The sequence below is a fragment of the Chrysemys picta genome, chromosome 4, assembly GCF_011386835.1.
Source record: "Chrysemys picta bellii isolate R12L10 chromosome 4, ASM1138683v2, whole genome shotgun sequence".
Classification (NCBI taxonomy): Eukaryota; Metazoa; Chordata; order Testudines; family Emydidae; genus Chrysemys; species Chrysemys picta.
The window spans coordinates 88315359-88334077 of record NC_088794.1 but is presented as its reverse complement, the minus strand read 5'-3'; the positions used below and the strand labels follow the sequence as shown (position 1 = coordinate 88334077).

The 18719-nt window shown below is 41.4% G+C and overlaps 1 protein-coding gene and 1 pseudogene across 2 annotated transcripts in view; both read right to left on the bottom strand.

Moving 5' to 3' along the window:
- The window catches only part of SUSD6 (sushi domain containing 6), a 117383-nt gene that overhangs the window by 66104 nt on the left and 32560 nt on the right, over positions 1 to 18719 (bottom strand). The window contains exon 2 of one of the 2 annotated variants that reach the window (XM_005305935.4): positions 4483 to 4657. In XM_005305935.4, the coding sequence (XP_005305992.1) occupies positions 4483 to 4603 (121 nt within the window). In that variant the 5' untranslated portion in view covers positions 4604 to 4657. Of the gene's footprint in view, positions 1 to 4482; positions 4658 to 18719 lie in introns of those variants that run through there. The other variant, XM_065592948.1, reaches the window with a different exon arrangement.
- On the bottom strand, positions 16794 to 16861 carry LOC112060178 (U5 spliceosomal RNA; annotated as a pseudogene).

Sequence of the window (18719 nt, the reverse complement as noted above, 5' to 3'; positions counted from 1 at the left end):
CACTATAAACACTGGCACTGTTACCATCATGCGCATGATCAGTGGATCCATTGTTATACATTCTAATCCTCTGCATTATATTTCCAATGTGTGTGCTCTGTCATTAGGCACGCCATGGACCACCCACCACCCTCTCTTCCTCTGCTTCTTTTCCCATTGCCAATTTTCCTTCTCTTTCCAAGGTGCTGTATCCCCTCTTCTTTGGATTTTAGGTAACTACAAAATCAGCCCAATCACTTGTCTGTCTAGCCAGTGCTATCAGGATCACTAAATAATTCACCCACACCTGCATGAACGTCATGTTTTAATCTAGCATAATTATAGAGGCAAAGCAATCCTCTGCTTGCTATTCCTCTGGAGTGTATATAAAGCAGGCAGAATCCCTCAGTGCTTTGGATGTGTTCTCACAAGACAGAGCAGGAATAGTGGGCTAGCTGTTCCCTGGGATGCAAACATCACTCAGCAGTATCCAAGAGCCTCTGCATGGAGTAACCTTAGCATTGAATGGGCCTTAGCACAGCAAACATCACATTTGCCATGTTTGCATCAGAAGAGATGTACAGGAATGGGATCTCCTCAGTTCTTAGGTGTTTGAGCCTGAACGTACAATCGTAAGTGGTGATCTTAAAAACAAGTAGCTTGTTATACAGTGCGTATTTCACTAGTGACTAGTCAATGACACACACACAGAATATCTTGGCCACACTCCAGATGCATCCTACAAGGAAATGGAATCAGGTAGGACAGGAATTCAACTGCAACATTTCTGGCCCCTATTTTCAGAATGCTATTTCTGTCTCCAACCTCCACCACCTTCTCTCACTAAGACTTTGAGAACTTGCTAGTATGAGAGCAGATACAAAAAGAGCAGAAAAGGAGAGACTCTCTCTGTTATAATCCCGAAGAGTATCCTTAGGAGTCCACTCTTCTTCCCTCAAAGCCAAAGACATGGAGCTGTGAAGTATGATAGATATTTCTGAAGATCAGAAGACCCACTCTATCCTCCTCTTCTGATAGATTGGAAGCCAGTGAATTTGGAGAAGCATGCTCAATCAGCCAGCACCAAGTTGTACTGTTTTATACATTAAGGGTATTGCTGGAGTTGAATTTCACTTGACTGAAAGCCCTGCAAGTTCAAAGCTGCTTTCCCCAAACACTGCAACATCCTCAGTCACTAAGCGACTTAGCACCTTCACCTTGAAGCACATCAAGGATATTAGGAGAGATTGCTTGAGACAGAGTACTGAGGATTTTTCTTAAAATCCATACATGAATAAAATCCATTTAACACACAAAGCAGAGACCAGACACCAGCTGACTGGAAATGGGTCTGTCCTCTGCATTTACCCACACGGCAAGGAAAATGAGTGCTTGTCTAGATATGAATATCTAACCTACAGGCTGCTGAAGTAATATAGGTTATAACTTATACAAAGCAAATCTCTACATTATTATACACATTACACAGTCCTATATAAATTTATTACATTTAATACTGCACTAGCCACAGCCTTTACCTTTTATCTCTCGGACCAGAAAGAAGCCTATTGTTTTTACATTTCTAACAAGACAACCAAGGCAATTCTTGTACGGTTTGTGGCAGCTGCGACACATGTGGCTTTAGCTCTGCATTCAAGACAGTCTTAACACAGGAGTCTTTACGAAGCAAGAGCTTATGCCATGACACACACCCATGTCCCTCCAGAGCATTTATGTGAACTAGAAGGAGTTTTAAAAAGGGGCGGGGGGAGGAAGAGATGATTTTCCAACAGATTTGGCTGTGTTCACAGTTTATACCTCTGGATCTCAGCTCCTTGGCAGACTCACTCACTAGCGTGACTCTTAACTGACAAGCTGCTGCAGGTGCACCCTCTTGGTTATGTGCCACACTGCCTTCTCCACCTAGCAACTATCTTTTAAATCTGACACCAAGATCTCAACCAAGAACTACTGCAACAAAGCATCTGTACTTGGAGACACTCACTCCCCAAACACAAGATTCTTTTCCTCCCATAGGAAATACAAACCTATCTTGACCAAAAAAACCTCTTCACGGTTTGTTTTCTTCCCATTTCATACCTGGGCAAAAATGAATCCATCTGGGACTGAAAGTAATTGTTGTAGACTAATCCAGAGTACTGGGTGGAAGAAGGGAAACAATCCAGCACAACTCTAGGCTTTTCTGACATGGCAGTTGAATGCTTTCTAGTGCTGTTGTGTGTAACACACAACTAGATATCTCTGAAAAATAACACTGTAAAAGCTTAACAGTGTCATGGATGACTTTTCCCTTTCAACAGCCCTGTACAGCAGTAGTATTTACATACAGATTACAGTCTCGATTACAGATGTTTCAGTATGTAATTGGAGTTTCAGGGATGGTGGAGTTTCGGTCACAGATCACAGGCTGGTGGCTACAGAATCTATGCTGGGTTATTACTGGGAGTAGAGGGGCTGGAAAGAGAGATGGATTATGACAAGGGGCAGCAGCCTTTCAGAAGGGTGTGCCGAGTCTTCATTTATTCACTCTAATTGAAGGTTTCGCGTGCCAGTAATACATTGTAACATTTTTAGAAGGTCTCTTTTTATAAGTCTATAATATATAACTAAACTATTGTTGTATGTCAAGTAAATAAGGTTTTTAAAATGTTTAAGAAGCGTCATTTAAAATTAAATTAAAATGCAGAGCCCCCGGACCGGTGGACAGGACCTGGGCAGTGTGAGTGCCACTGAAAGTCAGCTCGCGTGCCGCCTTTGGCACGTGTGCCATATGTTGCCTACCCCTGGATTATGATTTTTAAAGGTCTTTTCCATCTCCAACTGCAGATTTTAACTTAGATAGTGGTCAACCACTCCTGTTTCTCTCTCTCGATCCCAGCAGCTCCATCCCCACCAGAAAGGGCCAGATGCACCAACAAGAGGGGCTCCTCATTTGTCAGTAGCTCCCGGCATCAATGAGCTTTTCTATCCAAATCCACCTCCAGAAGCAACTGAGCATCCCTTATAATTAGCATTTCTAGTACCTAGAAGCTTCCCATGTGCTAGGCACTGTACAGACAGAGGAAATGACAGTCCCTGCCCCAGAATTGAGCTTCCAACCTTCACATTTTGCTGATTTTAACTTTTATTTGCAATTCTTATATCCTCCTGTCTCCAGCTACTGAACTCAAGACCTCATTCACCCTCCTTGCTCCCTTCTTCCCTTCCTTCCCCACTCCTTTTGACTTTCAACCCCTCCTTGTGCCGACCGCTACTCCACAATGTCCTTTCCCCAAATCTAGAGAAACTAAATAGTCGCTCTTTTTAAAAACAGGAACCACTAACAAGACTAGCACCAGCCACTACCTACACTACTTTGCTTGTATGCTGCATCCCTTCCCCCCACATCCCAACCCAGGTTTTTAGTCTTTAAAACTGTAACCTTTTCAGTGCAGGAATGTATGGCTTCTAGTACATACTGGGTGCTACTAGAATATAAATGATAATAATTAGGCTTAAGACTTATTTGGAATTTATACTTCATTTCCAGCAGTAAGTTACTGCCGTAGACAGCAGCAATTACTAGAAGTCAACACATTTTCTTTTTTGTAATAAGTCTTATTTAAGATCACTGTGCAGGAAGAAGAACGCCCTCCTCTCCCCCTTTCCCAATATTTCTCATTCTAGTGGTCACCACTGCAGATGTACACTGTGGTGCATATCAAAAAGCATCTCAAGAAGGCTAGTAATAGAGAGAGGTTATTAGCTTTCAACATGCACTTTATAAATATATATGTAAATGCAATACAATGGTAATTGATCAGTGAGCGCTGTGTGTGTATGTATGTGTATATACACATACATATTTATGTGTTTAAAGGTTAAACATTTAAAGGTCTGTGTGCGTATTTTATTTGTGCATTTCCTACACAAATTCTACCCTCAAGTGTAGGAAGTGATGCATTATTTGGCACTTTCTCCATCAACCAGTTCTGTCCACGTTTGCACCTCTCACCACACTCTTCTGTCAGAAGAGCATCAAGAAGTAACAAGACACAAGAAGAGAGGAGATGAATGGGAGAAAGCTGGAATGTGGTTAACAGCAGGTCCAGTGACATGTCAGAAGTTACCAAACAAGAGATCCCAAACTACGGTCTGTAGAGCATTTCCTGGTCATTTAGTGCTGGCTCTCTATTTTGTTTCCAGATTTTAAAATCACATTTGCAGCACTAAAAATAAATTAAGGCTCTTCCCAGTAGTATTTTTCCATGTAAGCAGTTGCTGTAGCTGCCACACCGGTGTTATATGATCATCTATGATAGTGAAAAAAGCACAATCACAAACAGAAGGGGAATGGAGCCTAAAAGAAGATCTCTATATACTAAGAGAAGTGGTCTCTTGTGTTTTGCCTAACACTATGTAGGTGAAAATTTGCCCCTTGTGTATTTTAAAATGCATCTACTTTCACACACAGTAAGTAGGTACTATAAAGGTTTTACTTACCTGAGGTCAATCCCTCCAAGATGAAAGAGCTGAAGATAATTAACGGAAGAAATAATCCATGACCAGTCAAGGCAAGTGGTGATGCTGTGTTGCTCTTTGGTGCTACCATTCCATGGCACATCTTATCCACCCAAAATATTTTAAAAGAGTTCTGGTCGTCTGGGAATGATCCAATCTACAACACAGGAACAGAAGAAAAATGTACGTGAGGAAGACGGATCTCTATACAATTAGAGGGGAAGGGAATCAAAGAGAAACAAGCAAAAGTTGCTGCTTGTTTTAATGTTTAGGAATCCAATCATGTGAATTAATCCACATTTTAGTGGGGGTAGTGGTGGAGATCGCAGAGAGATTTCCATGGGAAGTGTCAAAAGGCTAGTGTATCTAAGCCAGAGCTTTTTTTGGCTCTAATCCACTCATACTTTAGATGAGGCAACAAAAACAGTGCTTACGTTTTCTCTCTCTTTTAAGATAACCAGACTGATTGCAGCATCTGGAGATGTTGCTTAAAACAGATTTCAGATAAACCAGTTTTGCTAGACAGCCGCTGATTTTAAGAATGTCTCAAAGAAACAGCAGTTTGACTACTAGACAGCTAGAATAAATAAATCAAATGCTTCCTTAGCTACTTGGAGACACAGAACTAGCCTAACAAGCAACAGCGCACACACATGCACACTCTTAAAGACTACCTTAAGGAGGATTGTCAAATAGACACGGAGGTCAAAACATCACACCTGTAGATTACAGAGTGCAGCCAATTAAACTCAAGGATGTGATATCATCATACCTGTGAATTCAGCCAACAGTTTGTCACCCTTTTCCACACTCAAAACATAAACCAGATTAACAAGAACTGCCCTGATGGCAAAAATCAGTAGGGAACCGAGGAAGCACAAGTCAAAGACCCATTTATGTGAAAGGAAAGGCTATATAGGCATGACTGCAGAGATCACAAGATTTACTACAGTTTATGTAAATTTAGAGTTATTAATACACCACTCAGATTGAGTCTCTAAAAAAATCCCCTTAAGGGAAGTCAGAATTATAATCCCAGTTACTGCTTAACTATTATAATATATATTTTACATTTTTTGCCAGGTAGCTAATGCTATAGTCAAGGTTATGCGGATACTCACTATAGCCCCTCTATTCTTCCACGTACTTAAGACTTTCAGAGAGAGATTCTCTTTTGGGGATAAATTCTTGCCTGGTCTCAACTCAGAGGAATTTTAAAATTTGGGGGGAAAAAAACTCTTCTGCTATAATTTTTCAGTTCAGTGGATGTTCTCATTGTAGGAGTTTTTTTGCTTATGCAAAACAGCTCAGCTTCAGAATTTGGATTTTTCAGGTTGACTAGTCTTCATTAAAGGAAAAATCCTTTTTATGTTTTGAGGTTGAGGAGAGGAGAGGAGAGGAGAGGAGAGGAGAGGAGAGGAGAGGAAAGGAAAGGAAAGGAAAGGAAAGGAAAGGAAAGGAAAGGAAAGGAAAGGAAAGGAAAGGAAAGGAAAGGAAAGGAAAGGAAAGGAAAGGAAAGGAAAGGATTTTTAAAACTTGGCATCAGGCATGTGGTAATAAATTTGGCTGTCTCCAAGATCTATGATACTAAGTTAGTAACACAGCAAATAAACACTTCCAGAAACTGAAGTTTGTTTTATCCTGTCTTCAGTTTTTTATTCTGCCACAGACAAAATACAACAAAGAAGTTGTTAAATGAAGGGAAATGATAAACTTGGGGATCACTTGAGAAATCTGGGAGGGACATTAGTTGAGCTTTCAGTCACATAACTCAAGCATGGGCTTAAGACAGCATTTAAACCACCACATTAAAAAGAGCTTGGAGCATCTCTGGAGGGAAAGGCTGCTAGCGTGAGAATATTTGTCTGTGCCATAAGAACCATGAGAATAAACCTGTGGGGGTGTAACCACCATGTCACACTTGCAGCATAAGAATGGGTTTATGACGCTTTGTTCACTCAACTCATTCTTTCCATAGCGCAAAAAAAAAAAAAAAAAGAATTAAGAAGATAGTTGCTGCCAGTTACCGGTAAAAAATTTTAAAGTGAAGACTAGACCACATTTAGAGTGAAAATCTTTACTGAGGCAGAAAGCTGAGACACACTAAACAAAGAACAGAAACCAGACAACAAATGTGTTCATCCCCAACACAGCCAGATCTACTGCACAGGATTTTAGAGTTATATTAAAGAAGGAGGCCTAAATATACGCTACTCTCTACCATATGGCCTATAGTCAGTTTCATTCTTCCATGAGCCATTGTTCTGGGCTAAACTACAGACCCCAGCATGCAATGCTTCATCTTGAGCCAAGTATCCTTTCTGCTTACATCAAGATGAGGCATTACAATTTTTCCTAACTTAATGAGATTGTACTGGCATGAGGAGCTATACAAGTGTTTCCAAAATGGTAAAAAAGAAAAAAGAAAAAAACTCCTGGATATGTGTTTGTTACTGCCTATTGCTGATCTGGTGACAGGCTGCTACATAGGATAAATGCAGCATTGTGCTTTCTCCCACCGTCAGGCACTACAGTTTACGTTGTCACTTATTGATGAGAAGTCTCATATGAGTGCTGAAAATTTGAAGAAGTATCTGTGTGACCCAGGGACATCTTGGTGCCACCTGGCAGGGGGGCACAGTGGTGCATAAGAGTTACTGGGATCTCCTGGATCTGGTATCTATATACTAATTCCCCAAAGGGCGGCATGTAAGGTCTCTGCTGAAAGCCTATGTCACAGCAGTGATCATAATCAATGTGAAATGTATGTATGGAGATTATATATATATATATACACACACACACACACCCAGAAAACTACCTTCTTATGGCCTGTGAATTGGGGCTGGTCTCCAAAAGATAAATAAATTGCTTTTAAGAAGAAAACACTTATCTGTCTGGCTATATGTAAATTGAGTATTGTGTGCTTCACAATGGCTGCTTATTTACAAACGGAGCAAAATGCTAATCAAAAGATTGCGAAAGCTACAGGGGAGATTTTCCACATGAAAAAACAAGCAGCAGGAGGTGTGCTGTTTCGGAATAAAGACAGTGGAGTGTTGGACCTGTAACTAGAGGCAGAGAAACACCCTGAATACTTCATCTAGGGCAGCAGTTCTCAAACTGTGGGTCAGGACCCCAAAGTGGGTCATGACCTCATTTTATTGGGGTCGCCAGGGCTGGCTTAGACTTGCTGGAGACTGGGGCCGAAGCCTGAGGGCTTCAGCCCTGGGCAACAGGGCTCCGGTTTCACTCCCTACCTCCTGGGGCTGAGTAGTAATTTTTGTTGTCAGAAGGGGGTTGCGGTGCAATGAAGTTTGAGAACCCCGATCTAGGGGACAAGCTGCCGGCATTCTTGTCTTATGAACGGAGTGTCACAGCCAACCTGATTGTTAAGGACTGGAAGAAAAACTTTGGGTGAGCAAAACAAGACATTTTCCTGTCTAATGAAGTTAACTAAGTCTAGGTCCTAGTTATGATTTTATTTGGCATGTAGTTAGTTGTTTTCAAATATTTCTATTGCTATCACTTGAATCTCGGTGCTTTGTTAAATAAACTACTTGTTTCTACTACAAACAAATCTAAGTGTTGTGCAAAGTGGTGATCTGAGGGGAATATGGTGATCGGGTGTGTTTCACTGGGAGCAGAGAATCTGGGAATTCTGGAAGCGTCTAGTGGACCCGGGGCTGGACACTCTATAGATGCAGGGAAGGCTTGGGGTGTGCCTCTTGCTGCCTGCAGAAGGAGCCTGTGTAGGCTGAGATGGAAGTACTTGTGTTGCATGTGGCTAGTGGAGTCAGGGAGCCAACCTCTAGTCCTGTAAGGTACAGACAAGGCTTCCTCACACTAAGGGCAGGTGGTAGTGAGGTGTCTCTCAACCCTGGGTACTTCCAGGAAGCATCACAATCTGGTGCTGCTCTGATTTATGAATACTGTATGCTAATCTGGTTATTGGGATGATGTTTACTGTAAGAATATGTTGGTTAAATTTAATTGTGGGGTGGAGGGAGAGTTGTAAGAAAAAAAAAAAAAACAAGCAGAAACTGAAACAATGGCTCTAAATAAGCCTCACGCCCTGAACACCAAGTAAACATTTCAGGGTTGTTGAGCAAATACATAACTCTAAATGGCTCACAATTAGCCAGTTCTTTAAAAAAACCAAACAGTAAATCTGTAATGTGTACAGCTGTGGGGTGTACCTCTTTAATCAGACCATTTAAATTTGAAATGTACAATACAGCAACTCTTTATATAGGCTTCTTAATATGCCTCTTGAAAGAGAAACAGTTACAGAAAATGGACCATAAAATAGGAATCTGTCTTCCACAGTTATGAAATCAACATCTACACACCCTTGCAAGGAATGCTATGCATCCAGAAAGGGGAGGGGGGGGGGAATCTCTGCCACTTCCTGGTTATAGTTCCATACCAGCCATCATATGATCTTTCGCAGTGCATGACTGAATATGCTGGTGTCTCAAGCAGCATCCCATTGGCCAGCACTAAAATCTCACCTGCACATACCTGCACACACTTCTAAATGAACTGAAATGGAAATGAGTCAGCTGCTCTGATAGTGTAGTAGTGGTTGCTACAATGAGCCCCTAGTGTAGGCACTTAATTCCACTGAAACTGGGGAGAACATAGTTCCTGCTCTTAAAAATTTATTAAGCTATTTCCACTGGCGTGTACACTCCACATGTGGCAAAAACTTTTCTGAGATAATTGCTGGTTCATTCAGGGCTTATGCCTTTTCTCCTCCAAAGCTTTGGAAGATACCAACTCTTCTCCCTCACTCCCTAAACAGTCATCTCCCTTTACATGCTTTCCCACCTCTATGAATCATTTGCTAGTCTCACCACTTCACAAAGGCAGTACTCCTGGGTCTCTTAGGGAAGTGCTCTTTGAATTGCCATGTGATCATAGGTCATGATAAAAGGACTCAAGCAGATGCAAGTAGTTCTGATGCTCTGAGGACAGGAGGAGTTTGAGACTTCCTGGTTGCTTGTGCTGTCTAATAGGGATATATTCTACATCACTGTTTTTGGAACACTGGAAATGGACTGAGTCTTAAACCTTAATTCCGTCTTAATGTTTGATTGGAGAAGCACTTGGTGAGTCTGGAATGCCCACTTTTCAATACCACATGTGAGACTCACATGGATAAAATGAACAACATCCTCACACACATCAGAATTCTCTAATTTAACCAGTTAGCCTCCTTCAAAGGAATATTTACAACATAATCATATCTTGAAGGCACATAGTGGAGAGTGCTTCTGATGTATGAATTCTGGGTGTGCACAGCAGTCCTTATGGGGAAAAAACAACCTGAAAGACCCTTTTTGCCTTATGGCCACATTGCAGGTGACACCTAGAGCAAACTGAAATGTGGTACAGAAGGTTGTAACGAGATGTGGTGGTTAAGAAGAACATGAACCGAGCTATTTTAAAAATAAGTACCCAAAATAAGAATTTAACAGCAAAACGCAAGTCATCTCAGCATCCTCATGAGGCAGATGGTGACTGAAAAAAAATTCAACTCCCATTAGGAGTGTGTTGGGGATTTGGGCAGGGAGGGGGAGAGAGGAAGGAAACCTGCTTCAAAGCTGTTTAAGATAATTTTATCTGTTTACTTTTTGTGGTTAAATTAATAGCTTAAGCAAATTTAATGTAACTGAAAGCTTTTAAAACAATTCTATTTTTAAAAGTTCTTCAGATAATTCAACAGTTGCTTTAAAATTGTTCAGTTAACCACAGTAAGAATTAAACCAAATAGTTACCTTAAAACAGCTTTAAAATAGCTTGATTTTTCACTAGTTTGTAACAGAACACTGATTTTCTCAATCCTAATCTGCTTCATGAGGCACAGCCTCCTACCCTACCACCAACTACAATGTTAATTCAATTCAGATGTCAGTCCCCATTGAGACACAAGCCTGGTCTATACCTAAAACTTAAAAAGAACAGGAGTACTTGTGGCACCTTAGAGACTAACAAATTTATTAGAGCATAAGCTTTCGTGGGCTACAACCCACTTCTTGGGTTGTAGCCCACGAAAGCTTATGCTCTAATAAATTTGTTAGTCTCTAAGGTGCCACAAGTACTCCTGTTCTTTTTGAGGATACAGACTAACACGGCTGCTACCCTGAAACCTAAAACTTAGGTCAATCTGGCATTGTTGCTCAGGGCTGTGAAAAACGTTACACCCCAAGCACCACAGGTATGTTGACCTAACCCCCCAAGTAGTCATGGCTGGGTCAACAGAAGGATTCTTCCATTGACCTAGCGATCGCCTCTCAGAGGTGGATTACCTACATCGAAGGAAAACCCACTTCTGTCCATGTTGGAAGCATCTACACTACAGTGCTACAGCGCACAGTGGCTGTAGGCATACCTACAGCCTCCCTAATCACTGAATGGAGTTACTAAAATAGTGACAGCATTTGTAAAGCATTGCACTAGAAAGGAAAAGCTTTGTCTGGTACTACAAGCAGCTAATCTTCAAGAGTAATTTCACAGGATTTGAGTGCCAAGTTACAGCCAACAGGGTCCTGTTGTGAGTGGTCTTACAAGTATTAGTGATAAGAGGAAGGAAAAAGTTATGGGCAATAGATACGGAGATATAGATGATTGTATTAATAAAAAGACACCTTTAATCACTGCAGAATTACAAAAACAATTACAAGAACACTACACTAAGGGATCATTATACCCACCAATGAACAGCAGCCAACTTTTGGAGAATTAAGAAAGGTTTCCTAGAATCATCTTATTTAATATATTGAGCAGCAATGTAAGTAAAAGTATGAAATCATGTGGGGGCTTAATTTAGAGACAGAAGGAGCAATACAGAATATTGTTGCAGTCCTCTCCAGTTGATTTCTTTTAAAACATGATTTTGAAGAAAATTCCCTTTGGAAACTATTGTTTCAGCATTTCCCCCACACACACACACACACACTGCATCAGAGAGGCTAGGTTTCATATTTTCAGCTTAATCAATCCAACAGTACATTTGCAGAGGGCCATATGCACAAAATGTTCCAGAGCACTTTCCAAAAATAATAAGACCTAAAAACAACAAAAAAAAAAAATCACAAACTAACTGAGTGGGTTTCAGGGAAGGAAAATGAAGAAAAGCCAATGAGAAAAGCTACAGAACCTCTTGAAAGCCTATACAAGCATGAGAAGGTACTTACTAACAGGAAACTGATTCTGAAGCAATTTTGGATTGGCTTGCTGATTTGCATACACCTACCCAGACTGCTCTTCCAGTTTATACAGCTGTGCTGATTTCAGTTTCAGGAAACGAAACCACAAAGTCTATGTGCAATGAAGGCTGGCTTTATGAGATGAACTTTTAAATATGCTCTTCCCCACCCTTTAAACTTTGTACTTGTGTTTCAACTTAGATGGCTAAAAGCATCCACATGCTATGCATCTGGTTGGAATATCCTTTCACAGTACTGCAGCATTATAGCTAGAAGAGGGTGCCCAACTGGGAAATCCTTTTGTTATCAAAGCTTCCCATACAACTAGTTTGCCATCTGACTAGTTATCAGTCATACCCAGAAAAGAGGATGGCACTCCTTTATAGATATAGTAAAGGTACAACTGAAAGCAACAGTTTTAAGTACAAAGTGAGTTTAAGGACTGCTGTTCCGATTTCCAGACATGAAAACATCCACACCTTCACTTTTTGAAGGGTGAGAGAAAATGTTTCAAAGAGTAGTTAAGTTAATATGAGGAGAGACAGTTTTTAGGGAAGGCTCACACAGTATGTTCAACAATCAAATATTATTTCAAACCCAATTTAAAAAGGGAAATTCTTAGCACAGGAATCAGTTCTTTCAAATTCCATCACCTTCAATAGTCAGAAAAAGCAATTTTCAAACATCCAGTTTTTCACCATCTAGTTTTATTGACCAAGTTAAATGACTTGCAAAAGAGAAAATGAGTTTCACTTTCTGGTTCTCAAACACGAGACCATGTAGCTTGGTTTAGGATTCTAACACTGCATGGAAATGTTTTAACAAACACTTCCATTGAAATTAAAAAAAAAAAAATTACAGAAACCTAAAAACACAACAGTATTTCATGAAGGCTAGTATTTTGCAACTAGCTGCCTGGCACTGTCCTCCCTTTGCTGCTGTTAGAACATATACATGTCTCATGACTCAATGTATTTCAGTTTATTAGCACGCACAAATCTCTATAAAAGCTACATAGTGATAAAGAGTGATGATAGCAGTATCTGGTACATTTGGCTTTGTTGGACATAGTCAATTTGCTGTTTTGTCAGTGTAGCAATTAAAGGGAAAACTGAACTTTGCATTGTCATTCAAGGCATTTGTGACTACGACTATAAAAAACCATAACCTCTTAACACCCTTGTACCTGCAATCAATAACATTCTGCTGAGACAGGTGCGCATCTGTTAGATATGCAGGGAGTAAGCTCCAGAGGTAAGTGCCTGTGACATTGTGCAGTCTATATGGTTTTATAAAAACATGATAATAAGTGAATATAATGTAACTGGAATATGCTTCATGCAAAAGGTCTCTTGTAAGGTATCATTACAAAGCTTATAATCTACTAGTGTGATCATCCAATTTGTAGAAATGTACCACTCTTGTATCTAAAACTAGAAATATAAAATATAACTGAGGGCCTATTGTAATTATGTAAAGTGTGGGCCATTAATGATGGTTTGGAATCTTGACTCCCATTGTCTGCAGATGGTTGTGTTTACCTGTGAGTCTTCCTGTAAATGTGTGTGCTGGCAAGTAATGAAGTCTTGCAGTGACATGTGATCATGTCACCTGAACTGGAATCCATCTTTAACCTGGTGCTTTTCCAGTGAGGGGGGGTGGAAACCCAGAGGGACAAAGGGTTCCCGCTTTATGCAAAAGATAAAGGGGTGGAAGAGAACAAAGGGGAGAGGAGCCATCATGAAGAATCCCCTAGCTATCACCTGAGCTGCAACAAGAGCTGTACGAGGGGAAAGAATTGTGCCCAGGCCTGGAAGGTGTCCAGTCTGAGAAAAAAAAAAAAAAAAAAACTTACTGAAGCATCTCTGAGGGTGAGATTATCTGTATTCAGTTTGATTAGGCATAGATTAGCACATTTTATTTTATTTTGCTTGGTGACTTACTTTGTTCTGTCTGTTACTACTTGGAACTACTTAAATTCTATTTTCTGTATTTAATAAAATCACTTTTTCTTTAGTAATTTACTCAGAGTATGTATTAATACCCCGGGGAGCAAACAACTGTGCATCTCTCTCTATCAGTGTTATAGAGGGCGAACAATTTATGGAGTTTGCCCTGCATAAGCTTTACGCAGGGTAAAACGGATTTATCTGGGTTTAGACCCCATTGGGAGTTGGGCATCTGAGTGCTAAAGACAAGCACACTTCTGTGAGCTGTTTTCAGGTAAACTTGCAGCTTTGGGGCAAGTGATTCAGACCCTGGGTCTGTGTTTGAGCGGACTGGAGTGTTTGGCTCAGCAAGACAGGGTGCTGGAGTCCTGAGCTGGCAGGGAAAACAGGAGCAGGGGTAGTCTTTGCACATCGGGTGGCAGCTCCCAAGGGGGTTTCTGTGAGCCAACCCGTCACAGTGCCTTCCACAGAGAACCTCCAGCACTAGGTACACAAAAATGAAGAACAGTCAGCTCAGGGGTCTCAGCTGATAGGATAGAAGACACCATTTAGTTTCAGGTCAAACAATCAGCTTAATTTTCATCAGGCTTGGAACTCCCTCACTTTCTCCTTGCCCATCCAACATCCAAAAAGACATGTCAGAAAGAGGAACAAGAGCATCCCGGGAGTTCAAAAGGTAAAAGCCCTTAATCAATAACTTCATTTTGCATCTGAAAAGAGCTCTCAGCAGTTTTATGCTCAATCTTGCCTTTCACTTGCTTAAAGAATTGTGCCATGTAGAAGTTTAAAAGGAAAATCCCTTCACAGACACTATGAAATGTAATTGTCAAGCTAGTGGGAAGAAGAGCTTCAGAATGAACACAAGACACAAAAAGAAGGTATGTACCTAAAAGAGGAAGAAAAAAAACCCATGTGTGCACCACAGCTGCAGAGCAGTCTGAGTCATAGGAGGAAAATTATTCCTCAACTCTCTTGAAGCCAGACAAAGATGCCCAACTGTTGGGCTTCTATGTAAACTACATACTGCAATTTAAAAAAGAAAAACCACACACTGAACAGCTAGGCAAGCATTTTAAAAGGAGCTCCGGGCACCAGAAGTGCACTGGCTGGTAATATTTGTTAATCCAGTGGTTCCTACCTGTTGTTTTGCTAACCTGTACTGGTACTTCAGGCTTTGGTGACTGGGACTGTCCCTTCCTTCCTTAATGATAAGACCTTGTGCTGGGCCCTGTTGTGCCCCAAATCCACAGTGATTAGCGCATGCATGACTGACTGAGGCCTGAGATGCTCCCAACACAGATCTTGCAGAGAGAGGAGGCTGTGCTTTAGAGCAGGCCAGTCACCGCTGCAGGTTGGAGAAGAGATCTGAACAGGAGACCGGGCGGCCCTGGATGAACCACCACAGGTCTCAATTTGTTAAACTGGTACAGCTCCTCCAGAAAGATGAAAAGTCAGTGACTAATCAGGGAGGACCCACTGTGAAGTTGCAAACAATTACCTGAAACTCTCCTCTAAATAGACACGCAAGTGTGGCTACCCCATACTAGGAGTTAGGAGTGCGAGTCCGAGCTTTCGGAGACATACTTGCACTAGCATATTACAAATAGTACTGTAGCTGCAGCAGCATGGGCAGCATCAAGCGGTGGTACAGGATAGCTGCCCCGAGTACAAGTCAACGCAAACCCTGTAGGTATGTAACTCAGACAACCAGCCCATGCTGCCGCTGCCCAGGCTATCTTGGCTACACAACTATTTTTAGCATGCAAACTCAGATGAGAGCTAGTATGAGATGATCTACGTGAGCTGGGACTCTCACTCCTACACTACAAGCTACGTATAGCCTTTAAGTTGGGTCAAATTCTCACTGCCCTACCTTCCAAACAGGGGAGGAAATGGAGACGGAAAACCCAGAACAGAATGAGAGGAAACAGGCCACACCAGAGAAGAGACGGACACAATCGCTTTTTGTTTGTTCCTCTGTGCCCCACTATATTATTGCATAGCAAGGATTTTAGAAGGTGGTCACATCAAAGGAAGACAAGTAGTAACACCATTACAGGAAACAGCAACATTTCCAACTGCCCTCTTTCAAATGTGCATTCATCAAGTGTGCACCGCTTATTCCTGGAGTACGTCTCTCACCTTTTCGTAGCCACAAGAGGCTACTCTGCATGCAGCTCAAGAACTCTGAATTATTCAGGCCCAGAGATCTTTCAGAAGCTCAGGGAGAGACATGAGAGTTCAGAAAGCAGGGACTATTGAAGCTCCTATTTCTGTTTTGCTTTCTCACAAGATTGCTTAAGAGCACACAGCCAGGTTGACTCAGACTGTCCTGATCCTCCACAGAAATATTACACAAGATTAGATTTCCCTTTTAATGCAAAAACACAAAGACAATAGATATGAGAATAGCATAGGCCAAACTTCCTGAATACTGTTAAGAGCAGCTAGCTAAAGGTGGGGCTTTCCTGTCACCACACACTAAAAAGCTGGTTCAATGGCAAGGCACGTTTTTCAGTGGAACGCACTGCTCATGTATGCAGGCCATTTAACTGTTTCAGAGCTGCCCAACATACCATACTTGGGCAAAACTTGTCCCATGTCCATCCCAATACATCTGGTACTCCCCCCGTTTCTATAGTGCTATGTTCTACAGCAACAGAATGTGGTAGCATTCCTGTAAGTTGTAATGTAGTATGGTAATACACATTTCTTCAGCAACACCAACTCTCCAATTCCCTGGGAAGCTGGCTGTCAAGCATCCAGGTTACTTTCCAGGTATACAGTACCTGAAATACTGGCAAAAAGGGGAAGTTGTTTGCGTGCTTTCCAGGACCTGCAAAAACCATTGCAAACTGTATGGCACCACAATAGCTCTCATACTCAGTGTTAGCAGAATGTGTGTGTGTGTCTATTATATATCAAGAATCTCTTCTCCCCCTCCTCAGCACTCCCCAGCTCACGTTAAAGGAAACCAGGAAGCAGAAGAGCAAGAGAACTTTCACCAGGTAGAGCTGACACGTCTTAGCTCAACAGGAAGTGAACAAAGCCTGCAATCCCTGTTAAAGAGGCAAAAAGAACTGGGGGGGGGGGGGGGGGGGAGAGGGAGGAAGGAAGTGGGTAGAAATGTATAAGTGTTCCTCTCCACGGAAATCTTTAGTAAAAGGCGAAAGATTTATATGATCTGAAGAGAAACCAGAGCAAGGCATCTGCACATGCCTTGCTCCCTTCTTAGGCAGGTATCCTAAAGCAGTCTCTTACCTTCTAGGGTATGTCTACACCGCAGCTGAAGCAAGCTTCCCAGCTGGGCAGACAGACTCATGCTAATGGAGCTTGAACTAGAGTGCTAAAAAAAATAGTAGTGTGGATGCTGCAGCTCTGGTGGAGACTCAGGCTGGACACCCAAGTTCAAATGTAGGTAATCGAGCGGCTTGGCCTTGGCTGGCTTGCCAGAGCCGCAGTGTCTACACAGCTATTATTAGCATGCTAGTTAGAGTCTGGACTGGGACTAGGAGGCTTGCTCCCGGCTGCAATGTAAACATGCCCTTAGAGACTAGGTTCCTTCCTCACAGTGCAATGATTGATTGTATAAAGGCTACTGAAATTAGAGGATCACTACTTGTACACAGCAGGCTAATTTATTTTGTTTTTAATAGGTCTTCCATTCCCATCTCTGGCTGGTCACACTGTACTCCAAACAGTAGCATGTTTAGGAGAGACTGAGTATGGAGTTAAAAATTACTATGGTCACTATTGCAAGAGTGGAGTATTAAAGGCAGGCTAGAGGTAGGTTTTGTCCCACCTATGTTACACTGATGAGCTCTGAATATCTGAACACCCAAACAAGTTATACTGAAAAATATGAACCAGCATCATTTACCAAATTTTGACCAGGATAATAAGTCTAACGGCCCACTATTTTCTTGTGGAACCTGCGAGTGGATTGTGGACTTTGTTGGTTTTGTTTGTCATAAGGCACTGTAAAATTCACTATGACAAACAGGTTCCACTCCATTTGGGAAGTTAAGGTTTGCTGAAATGCTACATGACTTAAAGGAGTTATCAATCATCATGAAAACCAGTTTTTAAACATAGAATCCATTCTTCAAAGGCACTTACCCAATTCCATTATTACTTTCTTCAATTTGTGAATTTGATATGCAACTCAGGGCTTTAAAAATAAAGACAAAAATCCTCCTCTTTCACCAAAACAGCTAACTTATTGCATCTTTAGACTAGGTGATTTACTGGAAGACAACGATTAAATCCATTTGCTAAAATCTCCTCAATCCTCCAATGTTCCCAATAGGCATTTCTTCCAAGTTCAGGCAATTAAAAGTGAATCATAATGGACGGGCAGTTTTCTAGTTCATATATGTTCTGAAAAAGCCACTGGCCTGGAATTAATCAGTCAAACACATTTGCATGGCTAGCCCCTCAGTCTCAAGTCCTAAAATACACCCAGCATAACGGATATTTGAGGTGGGGAGGAAGAGAAAACAGCAGCAGACTGACTTATGTAACTGCAGATCGGTGACACTAAAGTGCTATTTGGTCAGGTGCTCAAGAGAAACGGAACAATTGCAAAGCAAAAACTATCTTCTGTTGGAGAGAGGAATGGCTGCACATAGGCTTCTTTCACACAAAAAGAAAGTTCAGCCTCTTATCCCTACCATTTGAAGGCAACCTTACACAGAGCCTCCAGAAAGCCACACCACATGAGTCTTTATTCAAAGTATTACTGGCTTAAGTTACCCTCATCCGCCTAAGAGTCAACTAAAAACACACACAGATGCAAATATGGAAGAACCGCTACCATCTGTAGCTCTAAAGCAGTTTAGGCAGCAATTGGAAAGCTCTTATTCAAAACACCCAACAGTAAAGGCAAACATTTTTAACAAGGGCAAAGGGCTTAACATTTGTTATCACCTAGTCTTCAAATGACAGTTCCTTTCAAGGTGGACAGGATTTTGGAAAGTTTTGTTTACCATACAGTCAAACCACCTTGATTCACTTCCCCCGCCTACCTGATAAGAGTGCTTATTCTTGGCAGACA